The following is a 26,334-nucleotide window of genomic DNA, read 5'->3' on the forward strand; positions in this document are numbered from 1 at the left end:
ACTTTTTAAAAAGCCCTAATGCATCATCTGCATGGACTGGCTCATTCCTAAAGACAAAGCACTGCGGGTTGGGACCTGTTACTCCTTACCTGGCTGGCTCTCAGGGGAGAATCCTGGGGAAGTTTACACTCTGTTGCCTAGGCAACTGGAGAGCCCAACCTGTTTTTCTCCTCCAGTCGTTTTGCCTGTCACTTTTGGTGGCTTAAAAGTAAGCCAATCACCGATAGGTTCTCTGAAGCTGCCTTTTCTTCCAGAAGCTGAATGGAGACCAAGCGTGAACCAATGACTTACGAGCACTTTAACTGCATCCGCCTTTGCTTAAGGTGGTCAAGGAAGCTTCGCAGCATCTTTTAAAAAATATGTCTTTCCAAGTGCAAAACGCTGAAGTTAAATGCTTAGAGCTCTGCCTGGCTGCCGTTTTAAATTTAACTCTTCTCGCTTCTGACTGGTGCTGTTATGTTTCTTGCCTCAGTTTATTGCTGGTTGTGGGGGGAGTTTACCCCAACTTCTGCCCCAGAACTGAGTCATTGCCTAGTTGGAACAGAACTGGTAGGAGTAAAATCATCTCAGGCCCTGCCATGGCTGAGCTTTCCTCTCTCTGCCTCCCTACAGGGTGATCTAGCATCAGCTGCCCTGTGGGAAGGATCCTGATGTGCATTTATTATTATCACATTGTTTTTCAAGGTTTTTAAGTGATTGAATATTACTTGTTACATTTATCACAGTGTGTGATAAAACTCATTTTACTTATTTTACGTATTTCATAAGATGTATATACGCCTTGATTGTTTAAAAATAATAATCCACACACTCAAATAAGTTTAACACTTCTGTTCACTGCAGCATCTTGCTACTGATGATGCTACTTGAACAAAGGGATTTCAAAGGGAGACTCAGATGTGAATGTGCTTGATTACAATTCACCTAGAAGTTCAGTTCCATTAATTTGGGTCAGAATAGAGGCATTGGTTTCCTCTCCCACTGTAGGTGAATGAACCCAGCATTACCAATCTGATTTTCTTTTATCATTGATGTTGTGAAGGTACATTGTGCTGTCAACTGCGAACACATCCTCTTGTTTCGTGCCATAATGCATATTTTATTTTATTTTATTTCACCTGAAGCTTACGCCGCACAACACAATACTCATTTGTTGTGCTTTGCTGCAGAAGACTAAACACGCATATACCACTCTATGGAAATTGTGACAAGCTTTTTAGTTGAGTTTTTCTGCATCGAGCTGGTTCCTCAAAAGTAATAATACTGCATTTATGAATCACTTTCTACAAAAAAAAAATTCTCAGAGCGATTTACAAATACATAAAATACCAAATAGCTTGTCAGTGGTTTAAAACTAAACACATGAAATAAAAAATAGAACAAAAGAATGCTTTGAGAAAGAACGCCTCCGAGTGGGGAGGCAAACGACTCAAGGATTGTTGTTGTTGTTCCCAACGGTGGCCACTAGGGGCCTCCTCACAAACAAGAACGCACAGTATTGCACACTTCAAGCAAGCTTAACCGGTCGCTTTAAGAATGCCGTATTACACAAGCCAATGGCTTGCCTGATCGGGGTTTCCTGTGTGTGTGAGTGGCAGTGTCTAGATCAAATAGGATGCTTGTTTTTTGAGGAGCGAAGCCCCGCCCTGCGTTCCAAGCGCTCCATCAGCTGCGGGGAAAGAAACATTCCGAGGGCTTTGGGTGCTCTGCTTTCTGGCTACGAAGGCTGGATAACACATACGCCCACCTGGGGACGAAGACAAGGTGAGTGTTTCGCGGTGCTTTTGTAAAGGGAAATGGGGTTTTGGAATGGATTTAGAAATGAATGCACTTGAAATAATTTGTTTTTCCTGGATGTTTGCAGTCTTACTTAATAATTCAGTCGTTCTTTCACTGTTAAATGCTACTATAAAAAGCAATCAAACAAATGAATTTATAGCTAATCAAAGTGATCTTTCGTTTGTTTATTAGTAGCCTTCAAGCTTTTGAGAAATGGAGAAGTTAAAATGTGACTTTTCATTAACCAGGAAGTAAGAGGGAGGAAAACTTGCTTTTAATTCCACCTGCTTATTGTCCCTCTTTTATTCCCTTTTATTCGGTCCTTTTTTCGTTCTTTCTTTTTTGGGAAGTTTACATATCCTGAATGTTTACATAAAGGCCAATTCCACAGGGACAAGCGATGTTAAGTCTATCACGATGGAAAGCCATCCAGAGTATCTTGTGGTGCCTTTTGAAAGACGGAACGATTGATTGTGGCTTCGTGCGCCGGAGGCCCAGCGCGCTCACTTCATGCAATGCGTTAAGTGGTCAGTCCAGTAAGTGCGCAGGTATATATAATATATCTGCCATTAAATACAGGGCAGGGGGCAGGAGAAGGAAAATGTTGTATTTTTATGTAGACTGGGGCTAAAACGCCCAACAGTGTAAAAGAGAATTGTGTGAGTTGCCATGCTGCACAAAAATGAATGCAGTACCAGACCCAGTCACTTTTGGTAAATGAATAAATATAGAGCGCTATTAGTTAATCCCTGTGTTTCAAAAGTTTGGCACCAACTAGAATTGCATGCACACAATACATGTAAAGCCACTCCCCTCCCAAATCCTGAGAACTGTAATTTGTTAAAGGTGTTGGGAGTTGTAACTCTGTGAGCGGAAAACTATAGTTCCCAGGAATCTTGAGGTGGTAGGGGGTGGGATGTGCTTTAAAAATGTACAGTGCGTCCACAGCCAAGTTGGGCGTTTAGTGTTGCTGGTCCCATAAGTGTGGAACACTCTTCCAGCAAGCATCCTTAAGATGTCACTTGAATACTTTTTTTCACTTTTTAAAAATGTGCCTTTTACTTTCACGATTCCTCTGCATTTTTATGGTATGTTGTGCTTTTTGCACTTGTAAATTTTGTTGTACAATGCCCTGATACTTTATATGAGGAGCAGCCCATAAATATGTTTAATAAGTAAATAGCACAGAATTGTTCTGAAAAGAGTTTGTGATACAGATCACTGATTTGCTTTCCCTGCACCCCATAAGAGAAGAGTTGCTGTGAAAGGGGGGCGGTAGAGAGGATTATATTTGGTATATTACTTAGTGCGTTATATTTATCTGAATGTGAACTTGGATTAATGCCTAAATCAGTTATTTGCTCTACAGAGATTAGTGAACTTTAGAATTCAGAACTGGGGACAGACTGTAGGCAAGGAATTCTGCCACGTTGGTGTTTGAAGTAGGGGAATCACATTGAGAAACCGGCTGCCAATTGCAAATAACAGACAAGTTGTAAGTCACCTTGGAGCAGCCCCTGTTTGCTAAATACAAGTAAAATAAACATGCTAAATTAGATCACTCCCTAGGGCTTGTGGGAAGGATCTATGGTTCTTCAGATATTGTTGGTACTCAAACTCCCATCACCCATGTTCATGGGCAATGTTGGCTGAGGCTGATGTGAGTTGGAGTACTAACAATATCTGAAGAACCACAGGTCCGTCCGTCCCCCCCCCCCCCCCCGGGCATAAGGGATTTTTTCTCTTCCCTCCACCATCTGCTCCACAAGGTATGGGGAACCCCAGAACAAATTCAGAAGTGTGTGAAGGGGATGAAGAGGAAGGGAAATTTCCATTGCACAAGCAGAATGTCCTTACATGAACTGGACAGTGTTGTTGGGTGAAACCCATAGGAAGCTGCCTTATACCGAATTGGACCATTATTGGAATTGGCTTGCCTTTAGATTTTTACATGGGAATAAGCGTCACTGAAATCATCAGTGTGTTTGCTTCTGACGAACATAAGAAACTGCCTTATTCCGAGTCTGACCAATGGTCTGTCTAGTTCAGTATTGTCCACACGGACCAGCAACCGCTCTCCAGGGTTACAGAAAGGGAATATTCCCAGTGCTGCCTGAATATGTTGGGAATTCAACCTGGGACCTTCTGCACCTATGCAGTTTCCTCAGGTGTCATATGTGCTGTGTTCTGTGCCAGCTACAGCTTCCAGCGGAGTCTCAAGGGGAGCCCTGTACGAAGTGCAGCATGTTCATGGCTTCTATGCTACATCAGTGATCTCTTACCAGTGGCCAGGAAACAGAAGCTTTTCAGAAACATCTGGTCATCAGTGTGTCTCTTTCTGGAGTAAACTTTGCCTTCTCCCCTCCCCTATTTTTTTTGTTTGTTTGTTTGTTTCTGTGCAGGAAGCAGAGCAACAACGGTCAAGATACCTGGTCCCACCCCATCATGGCTCCTCTGTAGTGGCAAAATGCTGAGGAGAAAGATGGATCCAGTTGTTCCCTGGTTGGTTTAAAGCACTGCTGTAGTTATAACTAAGCAAGAAGCAAACTGGAAAAGGAATGCATAAGTAAACCAAAATGGAGAGAGCAAATGGCCCTGGTCTACAGCTTCAGCCGCTTGCAACATTGTCTGTACCACGGCTGGCTCATGAGGATTCCTTCTCTTACAAGGTAAAGTTATTTTCCATCCTAGATTATTATCGAGGTTGCTGCAGGACAAAGGTGCAAGTAAAGAGACTTGTTTTGTTTTGTTTTGTTTTGTTTTGAAAGAAGTAATGAGTGTGAGTTGCTGGACATTTACAATGAAAGCCTTCTTACCCAGCCTCCAGTTTTCTCAAGGTTTTTTGAGAAAGATCATAATATTTACCAAAATATATACCAAATAGTTTATTTATTCAATAACCCAAAGGTTTTCAGGCTGGCAAACACAAAAAACGTTTAACACCCTCACAGCTATTAATTTCAGTTTCTATTCATTTATTAAATGGATATTTAATATTTAAAAGAAAGGAGGCTGAAAGGAAAGTCAGTGTGGAGGAAGCAAAAAATAATAATGTCAAAGGTATCTTTTTTGGAGATGCCACCAATGGTATGTGAGGCGTTCTGATAAAGCAATGCTCCAGCTGCTATTAACCAGATCTGGTCCCCTTTTTCTCTTTTATTGAAGGATATCTTAATTCCATCATCATCACAGAAGGTGTTTGTGGAGGGGATATATTAATTGAAAATGTCTAGTAAACCAATGCCTAGTAAACCAGATTGGTAGCTGGGTTGCTATTGAGTGTATTTGGCAAGCCAATATGACAGTGATGACAGATTGAGGATTGGAGTGACCATTCTGTGATACTATGGCGGTGGACAAAGCTGTATTTAACTTTTGAATAAATGTGTTGTTATAATAATAATAATAATAATAATAATAGCCAAGCCTGCAGAAAAAATACTTTGATTTATTACATATTTTCCCCATTGCAAGTGGTTACAGTCATGTTTTCAGGACAGATAGGCGAAAGAAAGTGCTTCGTCCCATAGTGCATAGTTAAACCATGGAATTCATTTCACTAAGAGGTAAAGATGGCCACCAACTTGGATGGCTTTAAAAGAGGATTAGCCTGCATGGAGGCAAAGGCTATCAGTAGCTACTATCCCTCTTGGCTATGTTCTGCTTCCAGGGTTGTAGGCGATCTGCTTCTGTTTACCAGTTGCTGGAAACAGCAGGAGGGGAGAGTGTAGTTGTGCTCAGGTCTGCTTCTGGGCTTCCCATAGGCATCCTGTTGGCCACTGTGAGAACAGGACAAGCCTGCTGAGAGGTTTAGAAAGTTAGTAGGCATTTTAATTTGTTTTAGTCTGTTTTACTGCAATTTTAACCATGTGTAAGGATTCTAGATAGGTTGGTCCTTTGACCTGATGGCCAGAGCTCTTAATTAACGTATTTTTTTGTGTATAAGATGCCCCCATGTATAAGACTATTTTGGGGGACTCCAAATTAAGAAAGCACCCCTCAGCACTACCTGTGTATAAGACGAGCCCCAATTTTAAACCTACCGTAATTTTTTGGTAAAAAAACCCCCTAGTTTTATACATTGAAAAATACGGTATGTTCCTTCTCTAAGTGGCTCAGCGTGACAAACAAGCTTCTCCCTGCCATTTTATCCTCACAACAACCCTGTTTTGTAGGTTCCCCTTGTCCTCCAAGGGCAATCCAGGGAACTTCAAGGCTAAATGGAGATTTGAACCTGGGTCTCCCTGGACTTAGCTCAGCACTCTTAACCACTACACCACTTCAGTTCTTTCCATGAAGAAGGTTCCTAAATTTGTCTCAGTTAAGCTGTGCTTTTAAATTTTTAATGTAGTGTTTTTAAAATGGTGTTGTGAATGCCTGCTTGGGGTTTGTTTCTGCTTTGGCACTGCTGCCTTGCATTCGAGAGCTGCCTGGAAATGAGCAGAAGGATCAGGGGCAGGGAGGGAAGAAGTTTCCTCTGCATTGACCTGCAAAATCAAGCTGGCTAAGGAACCAGCAGAATCTGCTATACTTATATTTATAGAAGCCAGAGTAAGTTGCCGCTTGGGCTGCTGCTGTTGTAATTCCATTCTTGGGTCTTAGGGGAAGGCCCTCAGGCCTGTTCATCAGCTCAGTTGATAGCTCAGTTGGTTAGAGTGTGGTTCTGACAATGCCAAGGTTGCAGGTTCAGTTCCCGTATGGGACAGCTGCACATTCCTCCATTGCAAAGTTTTAGACTAGATGACCGTCAGGGCCCCTTCCAAATCTATGATTCTATGTTCTGTGCTTCACCGCAGTTTTGATGTGCAGTGCATGAACATGATAATGATGGTGATGATGAATTCTTCATAATATATTTTTATATCCCGCCTTTCTCCGAAGTTGGGATCCAAGGCAACTTCCAACACTTAAAAACATCATTATAAAAAGTTGCAGTATTTTAAAACGGAGATTTTGCAAAGAAAGCTCAACAAAACACACACACCAGAAAAAAAGAAACCGGGTTTTTTTTGACTTGTTAAGGGTGCTGCAATTTGTAGCTCTGTTGGGGTTAGTTCCCAGGATTCGGGGCGGGAGAAAGTCATGCATTTCAAATGTATGGTGTGTACACAGCCTTAGATTCATTTTTTTAAGGTCCTAAATGTAATAGTACCTGATTTAGCATGTGACATCCGAGTTGCTTTCAATCTTTTAGTTACACACATAGCCTAAATAAACATACATAGGTTTTGTGTTTACACACATGGTTATATGCTTCCTAGGGATAGTCACATTTTTAAAAAACCCTTAATCACATCTTTGAAAGAGCACAGCTTGAAGGGTATTGTATCCCTTCATTGTGTTACTAATTAACTTTTCTGAAACAATGCACAGGATTTTTCCCATGGAGAAAAAAACATCACAGAGAAATTTCTACCTGACATGACTGTTGGAGGGGAGGCTGTGACTTGGGGTGACATGAAAAGGGGGGGCAGCTGAGCTTTCTGCTTGCTCCACAGTGTCCTAAACCAGACAAAAGCACATGACAGTGTATGGATATTACCTTAATGTACTACTGACAGACAATACAAAGTAATTTAGCATTCCAGTGTTGCATGCTCCTGTTCCCTGCAGTGCTGTCCAGTGTGCTTCACCAGTCTCTGGCTTAAGCCCCCTTGTAAGAACATAAGAAGACCCTGCTGGATCAGGCCAGTGGCCCACCTAGTCCAGCATCCTGTTCTTAAAGTGGCCACCTGAGTGCCTTTGGACTCTCCCCTCTGTTGTTTCTAGCAATTGGTAAGCAGAGGCTTGCTGCCTACAACAGTGGAGGTAGACCATATCCATCAGGGTTAGTAGCCCTTGATATCTTTCTCCATGTCTAATCCCTTTTTAAAGCCATCCAAGTTGGTGGCTACCTCTTGTGGGAATGAATTCCATAATGTTGATACACTTTGTGAAGAAGATGTACATTTCTTTTGTCCATCCTGAATCCTCCAATATGCAGCTTCATTTGATGGGTCCACAAGTTCTAGTGTTAAAGGTAAAGAACCCCTGACAGTCAAGTCCAGTCGCGGACAACTCTGGGGTTGTGCGCTCATCTCAATCTATAGGCCGAGGGAGCCGGCGTTTGTCCACAGACAGCTTTCTGGGTCATGTGGCCAGCATGACTAAGCCGCTTCTGGCGAACCGGAGCAGTGCACGGAAACGCCGTTTACCTTCCCGTCGGAGCGGTACCTATTTATCTACTTGTACTTCATGTGCTTTTGAACTGCTAGGTGGGCAGGAGCAGGGACAGAACAACGGGAGCTCACCCCGTCATGGGGGTTCTAACTGCCGACCTTCCGATCGGCAAGCCCTAGGCTCTGTGGTTTAGACCACAGCTTTCTCCATGCCATGCCTCATTTTATACAGTTCTGTCATGTCTCCTCTTATTCACCTTTCCTCCAAGCTACAAAGCCCAAAAGGCTGCAACCTTTCTCACAGGGAAGTCGCTCCATCCCCTTTATCATTTTGGTTGCCCTGCTCTGAACCTTCTCCAACTATACAATACAGTGGTGCCCCGCAAGACAAATGCCTTGGAAGACGAAAAACTCGCAAGACGAAAGAGTTTTTCGTTTTCTGAGCTGCTTCGCAAGACGGATTTCCCTATTGGCTTGCTTCGCAAGACGAAACATCTTGCGCCTTTTTTTTTAAAACCGCCAATGCATTCCTATGGGAAACCGTCAATACACATTGGTGCTTCGCAAGACGAAAAAACTCGTAGAACGAAAAAACTCGCAGAACGAATTAATTTCGTCTTGCGAGGCACCACTGTATATCATTTTTGAGGCACCCACTATGGAATACACTTGGTGTACACTGTTGAATTGTGTAACTGACTGAATTGTTAGGTCTTCAAAATAATTTCAAGTTAAAGGTTTGTATTAGTTTGAATAAAACATTTAAACCACACTAAGGCTGCTGTCTGCTTAAAACAGCATAATCCTGTGCATGCCTACTCAGAGGTAAGTCCTATGGAGTCCAGTGGGGCTTACTCCCAGGTAAGGGGTACAGAACTTCAGCCCAACTGTGCAATCCTAAGATTGGCCCCCGGGAGAACTGAAGGCAGTTCATTTGCCGTATCCATCACCTTGCTGGACTCTGGCCCGCACGATGGAAGTGAGGAGTGCTCTCGTCCTTCTTTCCCTTCAGCCAACAAGAGGGGGGGGGAGGATTGAGCTAAATAAAAAGAAGGGAAAGGGATTGGGCTAAATGGCTCCAGGACTAGTGTAATTTATTGTCCAGCTCAGGGGGAAAGGGATTGTGGGAAGGACTAGTAGGTAGGAGAGAACCCATTGCCGTGATTGGTGGCTGAATTTGCTTCCCTTTGGCACAGTGTTGTGATGATGTTGTAAGCCACCTTGGCAGAATTTGAATTTGTTTGACTATTTACATTGAAACTGTCCTAAGGCTGCAGGCTGATAGCTACTTACGTCACAGACATGTACATGTCAACTCGGAAGAAAGTCCCATGTTATCAAGCCTTATACATACTTAGCCAGTCAAGCATGTTTTCTGTAGGTGCAGGTGGGGTAGAAAGCTAATACCTGCATATATCATTTTTTCTTGCAGGAAAATCTGATTGGTGCCCTGCTGGCTATTTTTGGACACCTCGTTATCAGCATCGCACTCAACCTCCAGGTGAGCAGTGGGGGAAACAAAAGCAAATGGATTCCAGAGCAAACCTCAGCAGCAAAAAAATAATGATGCCCCTGTGACTTCTTGTTGCCTTTTCCCCTTCTCTCTTTAGAAATACAGCCATATCCGGCTGGCGGGTTGCAAAGACCACCGAGCCTACTTCAAGACCAAGACATGGTGGTGTGGCCTGTTCCTGCTCTTCCTGGGGGAGCTGGGGGTCTTCTCTGCCTATGCCTTTGCGCCCCTTTCCCTGATTGTGCCACTTGGTGCCGTGTCTGTTATAGGTAAACGTATCTTCACACAAGTTTGTCTTATTTAAGAAGCTTATAGGGGAAGGGGAAGGGGGACACAGAAGGCAGAGTGTGGCTTACTTCTTAAATATGTATACATACATACTTATGTGTGTGACATTTCACAAGCCTCCAGTTTGACTTAATGTTTAATCCTTGCCATTTTTCTAGGTGCTCCAACTTATGGGTCTGTTTTTAGAACATTTTCTTATATGAGAGATAGGGAATCTTTTTGGCTTGGTGGGCCAGGTCGCAGCCCAACTTTGTCAGGTGGGTGAGGCACCCCACCTATCAATCTCCTGACATCATAATGATGTCAGGTGATTGATTGATTGATTGATTGGTTGCTTGATTGATAGGTGGTTTGTCTTGCCCACCTGCTGAAAATCCCCTGCGTGGTGTTTTCCAAGTTCTTGACAGCCAACTGGTTGCCAAGCATTTAGAAAGTGCAGGTTAGTCATGCTGGCCACATGACCTGGAAGCTGTATGCAGGCTCCGTTGGCCACTAAAGTGAGATGAGCTCCGCAACCCCAGAGTCGTCCACGACTGGACCTAATGGTCAGGGGTCCCTTTGCCTTTACCTTTATATTATATTTGTATTATAGCTATCTATATATAGATAGAGTTTGTATTTGTACTTATATGTATTCTGTTTGTTGGTGGCTTTGCAAGCTGCCTTTGCAAGGGTTTGCACCCTAAAAGGGAAGCTATATAAGTACTTTACTCTCCCGCCTGTTAATAACATCCTTCACCTTTCATTATTTTCTCACTTAGCAAGTGCAATCATTGGAATCATATTCATTAAGGAAAAATGGAAGCCGAAAGACTTCTTGAGTAAGTTCTGGATTTTAAAATACCTTTTTAGCTCCGGCGTAGAATGTGGCTTTCTGTTGCTGCTTTTCCTTTGCTTCCTCCTCGCTCTCTTCTGCATGTGTGTACAAGTTGATGAGAAGTGGTTCCTGGCACTCAGTCCTGGAAGCTCCTGTTGTTCTTGCAAATTGCTTTTTTCTTCTTTCTTGGCTGCTAATTTGTTAGGAACGACCTTGTGAGGGCAGGCTAGCTTTTCATTGTTTCGGAGATGCAGAGCTTAAATTTGTGAGTGTTGCTGGCTCAGCTGCCTGCATGTAGTAGTTCTGTGGCACGCTGAGAGCCTGAATAAGAGGAAAGGGGGAGTTTGCAGGCACTTCTTTGCCTGGAGATTTGTCTCCCTTCTGATCAGGGGCTGTGCACAAGCTGGTGGAAGGGAGCCTGACTGGAGTCAGCTGCGGTAGCTAGGGTGGCACAACCTGGACAAGATGGGCATTGAAGACCATGTGGCCATTAAATAAAATAGCAATAAGTTACATTAAGGTGTCCCCTCCCCCTTTCCCTTTTTCAGCTCTAATTAAACTATGTGTGTGTGTGTTTAAGGTGCATGATGAAAAACTACTGGTAGGTCTCTGTGTATGCAGAGGCTTAGAGAGGGCAGAAGGCCAGGCAGGGGGGGCACTTGGAGCATCTAGTGGGTTCGGTGCCAGCAGCCCAACGCAGTAAAGCAAATTCAGTCAATGAATACTGCTGGCCAGCCTTACAGGAGGAGGAAGAGACAGGAATATATAAAACTGGACATAAGCATTTTTTGCATAACAGGTTCTGAGCAGGATCAGTTTGAGAAGTGAAAATGTCAGGCACTGCTGGCAGTATTCTTAAATGTTCAGAACCATTCTTATCTAGCTTATTTATATATATATCTCTATTCCTCTCCGTGTGTCACTCTATATGTATGAAATTGCTATTTATGACTCTGCATCTATGACTACTAGAGAGACTTGGCATGAATTTTCTTCAGAGTTTTGCACACCGCTACAGAAACCAAAACAGTTTACCGTATTTTTCGCCCTATAGAACGCACCGGCCCATAGGACGCACCTAGATGGGGGGGGGGGAATAAAGGGGAAAATATTTATTTTTCCTCCCCCAGGCGCGGGGCTGGGGCGGGGGAAGCCCGAGCTTCCCCCTCCCCCAGCCCCCAGAACGGGACCCAGAGCCATGCCGAAGCTGCGTGCAGCTTTGGCATCGCTCTGGGAGCTTGCGGGGCTGGGGGAGGGGGAAGCCCTCCGCCAGCCTCCAAACCAGGTCGGGAGACAGCGGGATGGCGTGCTGCGCCTCCTCGCTATCCCCCAAGTTTGCGGGGCTGACGACGGGGAGGAGCAGGCTTCTCCCCCCCGCCAGCCTTCTAAGCAAGTCGGGGGACAGCGGGAAAGGTGCGCTGCGCCTCCACGCTGTCCCCCGAGTTTGCAGGGCTGGCGACGGGTAGGAGCAGGCTTCTCCCCCCCCCCCCGCCAACCTTCTAACAAAGTCAGGGGACAGCGGGATGGCGGCGTTCCGCCTCCCCGCTGTCCCCCGAGCTTGTGGAGCTGGCGGTGGGGCTCTCCTGAAGCTTGGAGAGCGAGAGCCTGCATTCGCCCCATAGGACGCACACACATTTCCCCTTCATTTTTGGAGGGGGAAAAGTGCGTCCTATAGGGCGAAAAATACAGTAGCTTTATTTTACTCTGGATTTTGCAGAATTTTAGCATTTTTATGGCAAATAGCACAGTACTCGCAAAAGACTGAGTAGTCTATATACCACTAGCAATCAATAGATCTCAAAAGTGGTTTGCATTTAATAAAATCCAAATGCCTAGGTATACAATAAACACAATCTCAACCATTCTTAAGTAAGAAGAAAATCAAAGTATATAGATATTATGCTGTTTTGCATTTATCAAAATAATCATATCCCTATAAAATTTGAAGAAACAGAAAAGTGTGAATGCACATATATATAAATGTCAGAATTGCTATGCAAAGCAAACTCTCAAACTCACAATATCCATATATCTTAACTATAATCGTAGTTGTTATAAAATTGTTATAAATTGTTATAAAATTCTGAAAAACAAATGTGTGTGTGTGTAGTTAACAAAAATCAAGCTGTCAATAACATTCAACCATCCTCACAATCTCATGCTCATTCCCTTACAAACAGCCATTACACATTTATTTATTTCAACCATTTATATATCTTGTATTTTTATCTTGTGAACTTCCCTGATGAAGGGTAGCATACAAATCTAAATAATAATAATAAACTATTTAAAACCAGATTTTTCTTTCATAAATCCCTTCCACACACCAGCCAGTAATAATCAAACTCACCAGTCATCAATAACATGGACTAGTCCATGACTCCTCCCATTGTCCTTGTCTTGTGTATGTCATCCAAACAGCCACAGGCCTCTGAACTAACCCACTAACACAGCTTCTCCTCCCTTCCTCCTGCCAAAGGGCGCTATGTTTTGTCCTTCGTAGGCTGTGGCTTGGCTATTGTCGGGACATACCTGCTGATAACCTTCGGGCCTAACAGTCATGAGACCATGACAGGAGAGAACATCACTAAGCACTTGGTCAGCTGGCCGTTTCTCTTATATATGGTAAGGAGGCCAGTCTTGGACTGATACTATCTGGGGTGCTTTGCCTACATCCAAGAATCTGCTTGCCTGGGGTTTGGGGGTTTTAAAGGAAAACGTTGCCTATGGGTTGTTGTTTTTTACAGGGAAACCCATGCAGGTATGGGGTATGGGTCTCCTTACAGCTGCCCTCACTTTCTGAAACTGGCGTCCTTAAATTTTGGAGAATCAAAGACCCTTTACTGGCTTTACTGGCAATGACTTGAAAGATTTTATTTCCCTAGGTTTTATCCTACACCAGCAAGCTGGTCTCTGGGCTGAGGCCCCAAAGGGTGTGTCATCCCAACCTCTTCCACTCCATTTTCACAGCTGGAACATCATAAGATGCCCATGTGGTTCCCTCTAGATACTGTTGGACATCAGCTCCCACCAGCCCCTCCTAGCATGGCCACTGGTCAGGAGTTCTGGGAGTTGTAGTCTAGCAACATTTGGAAAGCATACCACATTGGCTACTTCCTAAGCAGAGGAATGTGGGTTGAGGTGGGGACAGAGATCCCCTGCAACAGTGTAGAGGAGGATGGAAAGAACAGCATATTGGGACTGGATGCTGGAGACAAATGGCAGGTGGCTTCGTTGCTGTCCTAGGTGAATTAAGAGCTCTATCGTGCACCTGCTTGTGAGCTTCTTATTGTTGCTTGAAACAGGATGCCAGGCCAGATGAAACTTGGCTCTGGTCCATCAGGGCTCCCTTTACATTTGTAAAGACTGAAAATGGCAGAGCATGTGCCTGGGGAAGAGGTAAATCTCAGGGAGGGCATATTCACATTGCATAAGGCTACCTCCTTACTAAAGGGTAGCAGGTCTGAGCTCTGGTTGGATGGGTGACCAACTGGGAAGCACTGCCTCGGGTTCCATGACAGAAGAAAGGCAGGATATAAATCGAAGAGGACAAAAATGCATACCTTTGTGCTATGTAAAACACTGTAACTTTCTATGTGCCGAAATATATCTATCTATCTATCTATCTATCTATCTATCTATCTATCTATATATATAATTATTATTATTTTAAATTTCAACTGCATCAGACCAACACCTACCTGTTTCTATGTGCCGTCAGGATAGGATGGAAATTGGAGGAAAAAAACAAAATTCCCAGGTTGCTGCGAAATGAAGCAGCTGTTGCCCATTCTTTTTCCATTTCCCAAATGGAGTCACCTCTCCAGTTCTTAACAAAACTAAAGTGTGTGTTGACTTGTTGTTTTTATAGCCCATATTTATTTCTGCATGGTCTTCTTTTTCTTCTTCTTTCTCTTAGCTGATAGAGATCATCATTTTCTGCCTGCTGTTGTATTTCTACAAAGAGAGGAAAGCTAACTATATTGTGGTGATTCTGCTGTTGGCAGCACTCCTGGGTAAGCTTCACGCATGCGCTATGTTCACACAACATTGAAGTTTCAAGCACTTGGCTTAATCTTCCAACCACTGTGTCTGTTGAGTCAGAGTAGGCCTGTGGTTAGTTGGCTGCCTAGCTTGTTTGTCAAAACTTTTATACCACCCTTCTTCCTAGTGGGTCCCAGGGTAGGGTGCACATATTACCAAAAACAAAGCAATGCCCGCTGCCCACATCGGAATTGAAATTCATGAATTATGAAAGCAGGCCTAATGCAGCATACTTCTGTGTATTTTTGTTCCAGTATCCCTGCTGTTGTAAAGCAAACAAAGAAAAAACAGTCTTTGTTTGTTTGCTTGGAGACCCTAATCTCTCCCCCCCCCCTACAATTGTCAGAGCTGCTTTCACAGTCGGTCCTTCTTTGTGAACTTGGGAATTGTAGCTCTCTGAGGGGAATAGAGGTCTCTTAACAACTCTCAGCACTCTTAACAAACTACACTTCCCAGGATTCTCTGGGGGAAGCCATGCCAGTTTAAAGTGATATGGTACTGCTTTAAATGCATAGTGCAGATGGAACTGTAGTCAAATGATGGAATTTGCTCTCACAAGAGATAGGGATAGCCACCAACTTGAATGGCTTTAAAAGAAGACTAGACTCATTCATGGAGGACAAGGACTATGTTTGACCTCTACTGCCAGATGCCTTATTCCTCTGAATACCAGTTGCTGGGAATGGCAAGTGGGGAGAGTGCAGTTGTGCTCAGGTCCTGTTTGCAGGCTTCCCAAGAATGTAAAAGGACCGAAGAGTGTAAAAGGACTCGATTTCAGGCTGAGGGAGCCAGCGTTTGTCCACAGACAGCTTTCCAGGTCATGTGGGCAGCATGACTAAACTGCTTCTGGTGCAGTGGAACACTGTGACAGAAGCCAGAGCACATGGAAACGCTGTTTACCTTCCCGCCACAGCAGTACCTATTTATCTACTTGCACTGGTGCGCTTTCAAACTGCTAGGTTGGCATAAGCTGGGATGGAGCAACGGGAGCTCACCCTGTCGCACCACTGACCTTCTGATCAGCAAGCTCAAGAGGCTCAGTGGTTTAGACCACAGCGCCACCTGCGTCCCTCTGGCTGGCCACTGTGAGAACAGGATGCTGGCCTAGATGGGCCACTGGCCTCATCCAGCAGGACTCTAATGTTCCCGTCAGTGGGACTTGTGGGACCCATTACTATTGGACGTTTTGCTTCCTGTGACTGTCATTTTCCTTGTTCTCTAGTGATGGGAGAGTTGTTGTCTTAAATATGTTTTAGGTTCTATGACAGTCATCACGGTGAAGGCAGTGGCAGGCATGGTGGTGGTTTCGATACGAGGGAACCTCCAGCTGGGCTACCCCATTTTCTACATTATGGTGGTTTGCATGGTGGCAACAGCATCCTTTCAGGCAACGTAAGTGGCTCAGAGCTTCCTTCCTCTCCCTTTTTCTAAGAGCAACCTTATTTTCCAGCTGTAGCGTACAACTGAATGTCAGCATAATTGAAATTTAATTAAAATGAATAATACATTAAAGAGCAGCCCCAGGGGGGAAAGCTAGGTAATTGTATTGTTCGTTGTTATTACTGGCAGTGGGCCTTTTAGTAGCTGTTAGCTGCTTTTCCTCTTCTGCAAAGTACCTTGTGACATTTTAAGGATACATTTGAGGAACGCCTTCCCGTTGCTTACACTCAATGTGCTGCAGTGCAGAAAAATTGCCCTTTTGGGTCAGACCAAACAACCACCCATTCTGACACTCTGGCTGACGAGAGTGACCAACTAGACAGCCAACCTCTGTCATCGTTTCTTATCATCTGGTGATCTAAGATCTGCTGCCCCAGGACATAGAGGTTTTGTTCTTAGCTACCAAGGCATAGATAGCTAATTTTTAGCTTACCAAGACTGATCTCTCCATAGCTGTCAACTTTTCCCTTTTCTTGCGAGGAATCCTATTCAGAATAAGGGAATTTCCCTTAAAAAAGGGAAACGTTGACAGCTATGGATCTCTCTGTGTCTGTTAAGAAAAGAAAAAAGCATTTGAGGATGGGTTAGTGCAGACTGAAGGGGAAAGCAATCAAGGGGGAGAACTAGAGAGTATCATTGGGGTGTCTTTAGCCCTCCAGATGTTGGACTCCAGCTCTCATCAGCCCCAGCCAGCATCATCAGTGGTCAGGGATGATGGAAACTGTAGTCTAGCAACATCTGGAGAGCCACACATTCCTCAAACCCTGCTGTAGAAGGAAAACTTTATAAGCTAGTAAGCTGGAGCTAAAGTGTGCCCCAGGAATTATTATTATTATTACTATTTTATTTTATTTATTGTTGTTATTAGTACCCACCCTTCATTCTGTAACTGATGTGGAATAATTATAAGGTTTTCAGATGTATACAGTGTCTGCTTTAATGGAGAATAAAAGGAATCAACGATTGTTATGATTAGGTCAGCCTCTTTTGAGCTGTACCTATAAATAAAATATTAGCTGGATACCTAACCATAGACACCTGGATTCAAATCTCCACTCGGCTGTAAAATGCCCTGGGTGATTATCTGAACCTAATGTAAATTACAAGATATAAGGGGTGGTGGTGAAGCACATGTCTTCCACTCTGAGCTCCTTGGTGGGTGGTGGTGCAAACATGTAATAACAAATGGAGACGTGGTGATGACCACTGGCTTAGATAGCTTTTTAAAAGAAATTGGACAGAAGAATGCAATATAAAATCATATTGATGGCTGTTTAAGCCATAGCTGATAAATGGAACCTCCAACTTCGGAGGCAGTTTACCTCTGTATACTTATTGCTAGGGGATATGTGGCTGAAGAGGGTTCTTACCTATCAGTCTGGCCCCCTGCTTTTGTTATATTTAAATACTTAATGTTTTTAGCAACACACTCCTTAAATTGATTGATTGATTGATTGCATGCCTGTTTAATTCTTAATGCTACTTCCTGATCGTAGGTTTTTAACACAAGCAACACAGCTGTACGATGCATCGCAGATTGCCAGCATAGGATACATCTTGTCTACTGCAATAGCAATTACTGCAGGTAAAAGAAATAAGGAAAAATAACCTAAACTGGTGGCTGGAGCAGGTCAACCAATTTCTGTGGCCTGAGATGGGCTCCTAAGAAAATAATGGTTGGTGGGAGTTGCCGTCCAAAACATCTGGAGGGCACCAGGTTGGCAAAGGCTGGATTACAGCATAGCATAGTTTCACTGGGAAGGGCCATAGCTCAAAGGGTAGAGCACGCAGAAGGTCCAAATGCAATCCCCAGCATCTACAGGTAGGGCTGAGAGAGACCCCGTTGAAGCCCTGGAGATCTGCTGCCAGTGAGTGCAAACAGTACTGAGCCAGATGGAGCCAAAGGTCTGACTCTGTGTATAAGGCAGCTTCCTATGTGCCACTTAGGTTCATGCCCAGAGTGTAGTTTGCATTCAGAAGCTCATTCTTGGAAAGAGATAATGTTTTATGTGACAAATTCAGTATACTTTCTGAAAACAAGCCACGGATCTCTGTCTCAAGGAACTGATTCTAAAGTTTGCCAGTAGTGAAGGGAAGGGATGAACAAGGGTAATAAGGGATGACTGGATCAGATGCCAGGAGTGAAGGTATAACTCGGCCTTTGGCCAACTGTTGCCCTCCAGGTCTTTGGAACTACAACAACTCCCAGCTGCTTCCCATGCGTAATATAAAATGAAATAACAGATGATTAGCTTTTGTCTAGCAATTGGCAACAAATTTGTGTTTGAAGATGCTGTATGTCATGTTTCCATTTCTCCCTGCCTCCTGGGTCAGGTGCAACCTTCTACATGGACTTCATTGGAGAAGACATACTTCATATATGCATGTTTGCCTTGGGGTAAGTTTGCGGTATTGATTTAGGGGTAGTGCGGTGTGCTATTATTTTGGGAACTTTTGCTTCATCATTTCATTTTACATCATCTGGACGGGGCAGATGGGAATTCCCAATTCTTAGCACCTCAAAGCCTTAGTGGCTGCCTTTGTCCAGACCTTGTAGTCCTGGTGTCTTCCAGATTTTTGGACAACAACTCCCATGAGCCCCAGCTATCACACATGTTATGTGACATTATTAAAGACCAGCAGGCTGTCAGTTCTCACGATCCAGAGAGTTTTCTTTTATGAGCAGTCTCTCTCTCTCCCTCTCAAGGCAGAGGGGACTTCTCTTTCTCTCTATTACCTCCTGACCCAAACTGTTCTGTCCCGTCTTGGCAGATGTTATATGCCAAGAAAGGCAGGCAAGCAGGTGGTGAGCCACATTTCTCCCTGACTTTGTCTCCATCCTGAGCAGGCAGGCCTTGGCATTTAAGCTAATCCTGAAAAGAAACCCGAGTTAATGGTGCTCTGGGCTCCTTTCACTAGTTCTGCCGTAGACAAAGTGGTGTCCAAGTTGCTATGTATACAAGCAATTTTATAGTGGTGGTGGTTAAGATTTTTATTTTTATTTTTACCCCACCCATTCTCCCAAAGTTGCCCAGGGCAGCAAACAGTAAAGTAGTACAGTGGTGCCTCGCAAGACGAAATTAATTCGTTCTGCGAGTTTTTTCGTCTTGTGAATTTTTCGTCTTGTGAAGCACGGTTTCCCATAGGAAATGCATTGACGGTTTCCCATAGGAATGCATTGACGAATGCGCAAGACGTTTTCATCTTGCGAAGCAAGCCCATAGGGAAATTCGTCTTGCAAAGCAACTCAAAAAACAAAAAACTCTTTCGTCTTGCGAGGCATTCGTCTTGCGAGGCATTCGTCTTGCGAGGTACCACTGTAATACAATTTAAAATAAAGTGAAAACATTTTAAAATATCAAGATTGAAAAATGTTTAAAAACAGTAACATATAGCCAATGATTGTACAGTTTCGTCCTCAAAGCAGGCTGCAGAATTACGATCTCGTTGCAGGAACTCGTTTTATTTTAGTGCAGTCTACAAATAGCGCTTGCATAGCACAATGTTAGAACAGTGAGCTCTTTTCTAGAACTGTTTACAGTATTGCTTTGCCTCATGAACTGCATTGGTCAGTAGGAAAACAGCTTTTTCAGCCTTTTAAAGAAACAACCAGCTAACATGAGATCAAGTTGTTGTTTAAATTCCTTTGCTGTCAGCGTCTTTGCTCCTTCTGTTATTTCACAAAGCAATTGTATTCTCTTATTCCCCCCACCCACCCAGGTGCCTCATTGCATTTTTAGGCGTCTTCTTGATCACTAGAAACAAGAGGAAATCAATCTTTTTTGAACCGTACATCTCCATGGATGCTATGCCAAGTAAGGCCAAAAAAAAAAAAAAAAATTCTTTTCATGAGCAAGTTAATAGTGACACATTTTTTAAAATGTCATCTGCCTGTCTGGCCCCAGCTGCATTACATATTTAAAGCAGTATTCTATCACTTTCAACAGCCATGGCTTCCCTTCAAAAATCCCCAGAACTGGTTTTATTGGGCCTGTTTTCTGGACAATTATCAATCAATCATTTTACTTGTATGCCGCCTTTCCAAAGTTAAAGTTATGCTCGAGTCGGCTTACAACATATAAAAAATTGCGTAACTACAAACATAACAAAAGTAGTCAAACAATATGCAAAACATCAAAAAGAACACTACCAGATTGAACAATTTCCACATAAATCATATGATCAAAAATAAAGATACAAAAAAAAAAGCAGCAACAGCAACGGCCCCCAAACAATACTCCCAAATAATACCCCAGTCCAATATTCTATTCAGCAGCCTCAGCTTTTGTAGCTGGAGTCAGCCAGCCAGCCAGCCAGAGCCTTTCCCTCTCTCTCCTAATGGTACCCCTCTTGGTGGTGACTGAGCCATCCAGTTTGCCAATAATAGGTCTGAGTAACCTGTGGTTCTCCATTTGCTGTGGACTCTAACTCCCATCAGCCCCACCAGCAAGGCCAGTGGTCAGGGATGATGGGAGCTGGAGTCCAACATCATCTCGGCTGGCCGCAGCTCAGCCACCCCTGGCCTAGGAAGAGTGATTTCAGTTTTCAGTTGTTTGTGGTCTTGACATTTACTATTACTTAGTAAGTAACAACTTACAATAAATATTGCTTAAAGAGAGGAATATCTGCTTATTTTAATTCTTTCACAATTCTTTACAAGTCCTTTGCCAACTGCCTCTGACTCTTCTATGTGTTTTGAAGCAAACCTCTCTGGTGTCCCTTGACATAAGTAACAGCCATAGAATGATTATGGAGACACTTATAGGGAGTTGCCTCACGTAAATCAGGGACTGAGAACTTTGGCCCTTCAGATGTCACCGAACTCCAGCTCCCATCATCCCCAGCCACCATGGCCAAAAATCAATGGACGGTGGGAATTCTAGCCCAACAATATCTGCATTTACCCTTCCGTAAATGAAGCCCTTTATTTATTATTTGGTGTCTTATTATGCAAAAGATCCCAAGTTCAATTCCTGTCAGTTGCCAAGTGAAAAGGACCTTGGGTGGTAAGGCTGGAAAAGATGCCAACCTGAGGCCCTGGACAGCCGCTGCTGGTCAGAGGATGTAGCACTAGGCTTGACAGAGCAGTGTTCTGATTTAATATAAACCAGCTTCGTATGATTATGTGCTTAAGTGGGAAAGAAAGCAGTTTATAGTCCCTCACCCCCTCAAAAAAAGCCCCTTTCAAATGACATATTTTCCCTCCCCTTCTTGTCTGTAGGCATGCAGAATTTGCATGACAACGGAACGGCAGTTCAGCCTGAGCTCAAAACGTCATTTTCCTATGGTGCCCTGGAGAACAACGACGCCATCTCTGAGATCTACGCACCTGCTACGTTGCCAATAGTGCAGGAGGAACATGGTTCGAGGGGGTCATCTGTGCCTCCCTACCGGGTCATGGAGCATGGCAAAAGGGAGTGAAAGCCCTTGTAAGGGACTGGCATAATGCCTCCAAGTGTAGTCCTCTTATTTATTCATCCCTTCTTCTTTTTAAGCACCGCTAAGTCAACAACAACAAAAAAGTCAGTTTATTTATGGATTAAGTGTGTATGGAATGACAACTTTAAAAACTGAACTGTACTTAAGGGTCCCCTACCCGTGTAATACGAAAGCTAAGTTGATTGTTGCAGGACGCAAGCAGCTGCATCGACCTCGCTAAGCTAAACTGTAACAGGATGTATAGCTATGTCAAAAGGAACTCAGGATATTTTGATGGCTGTAATATTTCTGGTCAAACAGCAGGAACTAAAGGGTGACTCTGTTTTCCTGATAAAATTCCCTTTATGATCACATAACACGACTCAGTATGTTGGTTGTATGGGTCTCAAGCCAAGCTTTGGGTTCGTGTGCCTTCCCCACCACGTATGGATGGTTGTATCCAGCTTAAGTTTTACTCAGCATGGACTCATTGAACTTAATAGACCAAAGTTGTCCATTTATTTCAGTTCCTCCGCTCTGAGTATCACTAGCATTGGATACAACCCAGAATATTTTTAATATGAACCAAAGCTTACACGTGTCAATTCCTGTTTTGATTAGACCTGCTCATGCTACCTGCCTGCTGCTTTGTACCTTAAGGAGAAAACTAGCCAAACGTTTGAAGATGTCAGATAAGATTGAGAGTCCCACCGACAACAGCCCACAAACACACAGCATGCAACTGGCTTTCTGCCATTTATCTTACAGGACAACAGTTTAGACCTTTCTTACAAATGTGTAATTTCAATTGTATTGATTCATACTGTGGGTCAGAGACTGCATTTTGATGGCTCCCCTTGTGTGGGGGTAAGGACTCATTCCTGCCAATAGAAAAGTTAGCTCAGCGTGGAGTGGGCTGGGATGGAAACTTTCTCATTGTGTTGCTATTGTGTACATGGTTTGTTTGCTTTTTTATTATTTGCAGAAAGTATTTACATGGGGCTTCATTCCAAAATGGCAGAAATAAAATCTAAGTACTAACTCCCCTCCTTTCCCCCGCTCCCCCGTCCAAGCTACAGGTTGCTGTTGCTTTCTGGACCCTTCATACATCAAAGCTCCATGGCCCTTATCCAGAAAAAGTTATTTGCACTTGGTCCTGTGGTAATGAATGGGCTAAGTTAATTGCCACCTTAAAGAGTTATGAAAATGGATTCGCATGTGAGTGCGTATATGAAGCACTTTGAATAAATCTGCAGAAACTCCAGGACACCACACTAACTTGGCAGTAGTTAATTCTAGATCTAGGAATGGAAAACCTGTGGTCCTCCAGATGTTGATGGACTTGAACATCAGCCTCAACCAGTGTGACCAGGGATGGTGTCAGTTTTAGTCCAGCAACATCTGGAGGACCACAGGTTCTTGACTGCTGTTCTAAATCAAGATGGGGCCTTATTAGTGATCCTTTTTGTTCCCTCCATCTTTGCCTGCAGGCTTATTCATGATAACTCCCCACCCCATTGTTCATCACCTGAGTTGGGATATAGTATACAACTTCCACTGATTTTAGCTTTGGAGGAGATGTATGCTGTGAATCACTGATTATCTGGTTGACTGTTTCCGTTGCTCATACCATAATGCTGCCTTTTAGGTTTTTGTCTGTCAACTCTGGGTCTTTTTGTGATAGGAATGCATCCAGAGGAATAAACCAGAATGTCTTAGATGTAGGTCTGGAACCAGAAACCAGTTGGACATTTGTTTCAGCATTCAAGCAACTTCAGGAATGCTGGTTGTTTTTATCTCTCTCTGCCTTTTAGGCTGTTTTAATATATTCACTTTTAAAAATATGTGATCTGCATGAAAACAAACCCATCACGTAAAAAGTGGTTGATGCTAACCATGGGGTGTTTAATCTTTGCACATTTGCTTTAAACTTTTCAGTTAAGTCTGGAGGTAGGGAACCAGCTTTTTATCTGCAGCATGCTTTGCATTTTCCACGATGCACTGTACACTTCAGACAGAATGGCATTATTATTAGACTAATAATTCAGGGACGTAAATCTTATTGAGTAATTGGTGAATGTTGACCTGGCACCACCATCTTGGGGGAACCCCCATAAGGTCTGCTTCATTCATTTTTCTACTATGCAAAATGTTTTGCTCATTAAAAGAGCTACGTAGCAGAGGAGGTGAGGTAGTGTAGGGGACGAATGGGCCTTTTAATTTCCTTATTGCCTTTCCATTATAAATGAAAGAGGTTGTTTTCCAATTGTACAAGCATGCTGGAGACCTCTGTGTGATTTAACCACAAAATGACATCTGTGTTCTCAAAACTTCCTGTTCCAACCACAGGGTACTGAACCTCTGTTATTTATTGTTTGGGTTCAAGCCCCAAGCAGAAGAATATGACCCTCTCTGTTGGTTGGTTACACTTGATGCTTTTTTAATGGTTTCTTAAGTGTTAATTTATTGAATAGGAACTATTTACTTTTTTTTTCTTTTTTAGCTCTGGGAAGAGAGAGTGCCTTTTTAGAACAGGAAAACCTCTAAGCCAAAAATAGACATGACAGACACACACACAGACATCCCGACACACATGTACTTAAAAGCAACTGTGGGGGCCTTCACTTTTATTTAAAGCAGTGGCCAATCAAGGATAAAAGTGTGTTTAACCCTTTCAGTCCTGCACCATTGCCTGCATCTCCCCCCCTCTCCAAGCAACCACTAATAGGAACTGGAGGATAGGATTTTGAATAAAGACAACACTGCAGGGTGAAAAGGTTAGTGCACCTCTCTCCCTCGGTGCTGCTGTTCTGATCAAAAGGGTTTTTTTATATATATTGTTGTGGAAAAATAGCCACATGTTGTATTTGAATCAGGACACAGCCTGGGGCTCCTTTATTTCAAGCATGCAAGGAGAAGCAGCCTGACACCAGAGTGTTACAAGCTGCTCTGCCCCAAGCAGAGAATCCGAAGCTTATATAGAAAAAAACAAACTAGCATGCTTCTTTATCTCATAGTACAATGTGTTTTCAAAACAAGCCCAAAACATATTCACCAACTTAAGCAATACCCTTTTGGTTACAGAACAGCCTGCATGTTCTCAGAACCTCATTTTCTTTGCCAGCCCTCTCATCCTGTCACATAAACAGGTGTCTCGACCAAGGTTTAGGCACACCCATCACTATGGTGAAGTCTGCTTCTGGGCCTGTTTTTGGAAGGAGCGGCATCTCACTAGACCAGGTATAGGGAACTTGGCCCTCCAGGTGTTGCTGAACTACAGCTCCCATCAGCCCCAGCCTGCATGGCCAATGGTCAGGGATGATTATGCACTAGACCATAATTCTCTTTCATTTCCAAATAAGGACAGTTCCCTGAAACAAAAGTTCCTTTCAAACACATCACTGGCAGCAGGGTGAAATAGTCATCTTAGAGGCTTGGGTCTTGGCAGGTTGACTTCACCTCCACTCTCTTCTGGTTAGTAAACGTTACTTTCCACAGTACAAAGAGATACCTCTTGTCTTTTGTCGTGGAGGCTTTTCAACCCGGGTGTGGCTTTTTCAGTGCATGTGGGGAAGCATCATACAATTCAAAGGTAGAGCATCTGTTTTGCATGCCTCAGCAGGTAGGACTACAAGAGACTTCTGTCTGAAATCGTGCCAGTCAGTGTTGGCAATACTGAGCTAGATGGGCCAGTGGTCTGACTCAGTCTAAGGTGGCTTCCTATATGCCAATGTAGGGTGCTTCGTTGCTATAATGCTGAAAATACTAAGGCGTCTTGTGTAGTGTCACTGGAAACCAACCAATTCTATGGGTAGAATATCCATGGTCAGCAGAACACTGTATCCGTAAAACAAGATAGATAACTTCAGCTTCTTGCCTCTCTTGGTGCTTTGGATTTCTCTGTGGTTCCAAGTTCTCAGACACAGAAGTCAGGTAGTATTTAAACCCCTATCTATGCTGGGCAGCACTTTGGTCTGGTCAGGATTAGAAGTCCGGATGGTTTCCCTTGTATGCTGTCCCCCATGCCCCTGCCCCGTTTGTCTAAATGAGCAGAAGAAAGAGAAGCCCATCACACATAGCCAGACCTCTCCTTGGGCGCAGCACCAATATCCCCAGTAGAGAATAGTGATGACTGTCAAATCCATCAATTGTGTCTACTCCAGATTAGGCAAGGAGCTTCTATTAGCTTGGATTGTTTAGGAATAAGCTAGGCTTGCTGTCTGGGTCTGATAGGAGTTGCAATCTAAAACATCTGGAGGTCACCAGGTTGGATAAGGTTGATCTACATCAGATTTTATTTTCAGGATTGTGGCTTCACTGTATAGCTCTTTTATCATTCTTAATTCTACACCATCAAATCTGATGTTGGCTGGATGTACTGTCAATGTTTTCACAATAGTGCTGTGTAAATAAACTGAGCTTTATGGTACACCGAAAGTAAGACAACAGCATCTTTTGCCTTTTTTGTGTTATTAAGTGTTTTTAATTATTTTATGTGTGAATCACCTTGTGACAGTGGTTTAGAATGTAGCTAATAAATCAACTATAACAGCAGCAACATACTGCTGGGGGGGGGGACCTCTGGAGATATCTGCATGATGGAATTGGCAGGAATTGTTAGGCATCCCCTTCTCTCACCACTGGCTGCTTTTGCAATTACTGCCCTTTTCATTCACAGTGTCTTGGCAACCACAGGTTTGGTAACTTGCATTTGCTAAGGTAATATGTTGTTCAGTCCTTCTAGGATGAAATTAAAATGTAATTTTAGTTTGGCTGGGGGAATGCAAGCTGAGTTGCAGCCCACGTATGTTAATAAGAAAAGGTTAATGACTTCACAAGAGGCTTGGCCTGTGCATGCTTGACAAGAGGAAACCTTT

The 26,334-nt window shown here is 43.4% G+C and overlaps 1 protein-coding gene across 4 annotated transcripts; it reads left to right on the forward strand.

Annotated features, from left to right (window-relative positions):
• The first annotated feature begins 331 nt into the window (after window positions 1–331).
• NIPAL3 (NIPA like domain containing 3) lies at window positions 332–25,903 on the forward strand. Of its 4 annotated transcripts, none has more exons than XM_083455698.1 (13): window positions 332–1,764; window positions 2,130–2,315; window positions 4,182–4,448; window positions 9,370–9,438; window positions 9,548–9,719; window positions 10,500–10,559; window positions 13,035–13,180; window positions 14,475–14,571; window positions 15,856–15,991; window positions 17,536–17,624; window positions 18,374–18,437; window positions 19,760–19,854; window positions 21,261–25,903. In XM_083455698.1, the coding sequence occupies exons 3-13, from the start codon at window positions 4,356–4,358 to the stop codon at window positions 21,458–21,460; spliced, it is 1,221 nt and encodes a 406-aa protein (XP_083311824.1). In that variant the 5' UTR covers window positions 332–1,764; window positions 2,130–2,315; window positions 4,182–4,355; the 3' UTR covers window positions 21,461–25,903. The 4 variants fall into 4 exon arrangements, with proteins under 4 accessions (XP_083311824.1, XP_083311825.1, XP_083311823.1 ...); XM_083455699.1 differs by having other exon boundaries at window positions 1,373–1,764; window positions 2,130–2,327; XM_083455697.1 differs by lacking the exon at window positions 2,130–2,315 and having other exon boundaries at window positions 1,373–1,764.
• Window positions 25,904–26,334: the final 431 nt, after the last annotated feature.

This window comes from Podarcis tiliguerta, assembly GCF_965153285.1.
Source record: "Podarcis tiliguerta genome assembly, chromosome: 8".
NCBI classification, from domain to species: Eukaryota; Metazoa; Chordata; class Lepidosauria; order Squamata; family Lacertidae; genus Podarcis; species Podarcis tiliguerta.

Excerpts from the sequence above, each read along its gene's own strand:
- NIPAL3 (XM_083455698.1), top strand. The coding sequence starts at position 4,356 with ATGGAGAGAGCAAATGGCCCTGGTCTACAGCTTCAGCCGCTTGCAACA. Across the intron at positions 9,720-10,499 it reads TGGTGCCGTGTCTGTTATAG|CAAGTGCAATCATTGGAATC; the intron begins GTAAACGTATCT and ends TTTCTCACTTAG. Across the intron at positions 14,572-15,855 it reads GCTGTTGGCAGCACTCCTGG|GTTCTATGACAGTCATCACG; the intron begins GTAAGCTTCACG and ends AATATGTTTTAG.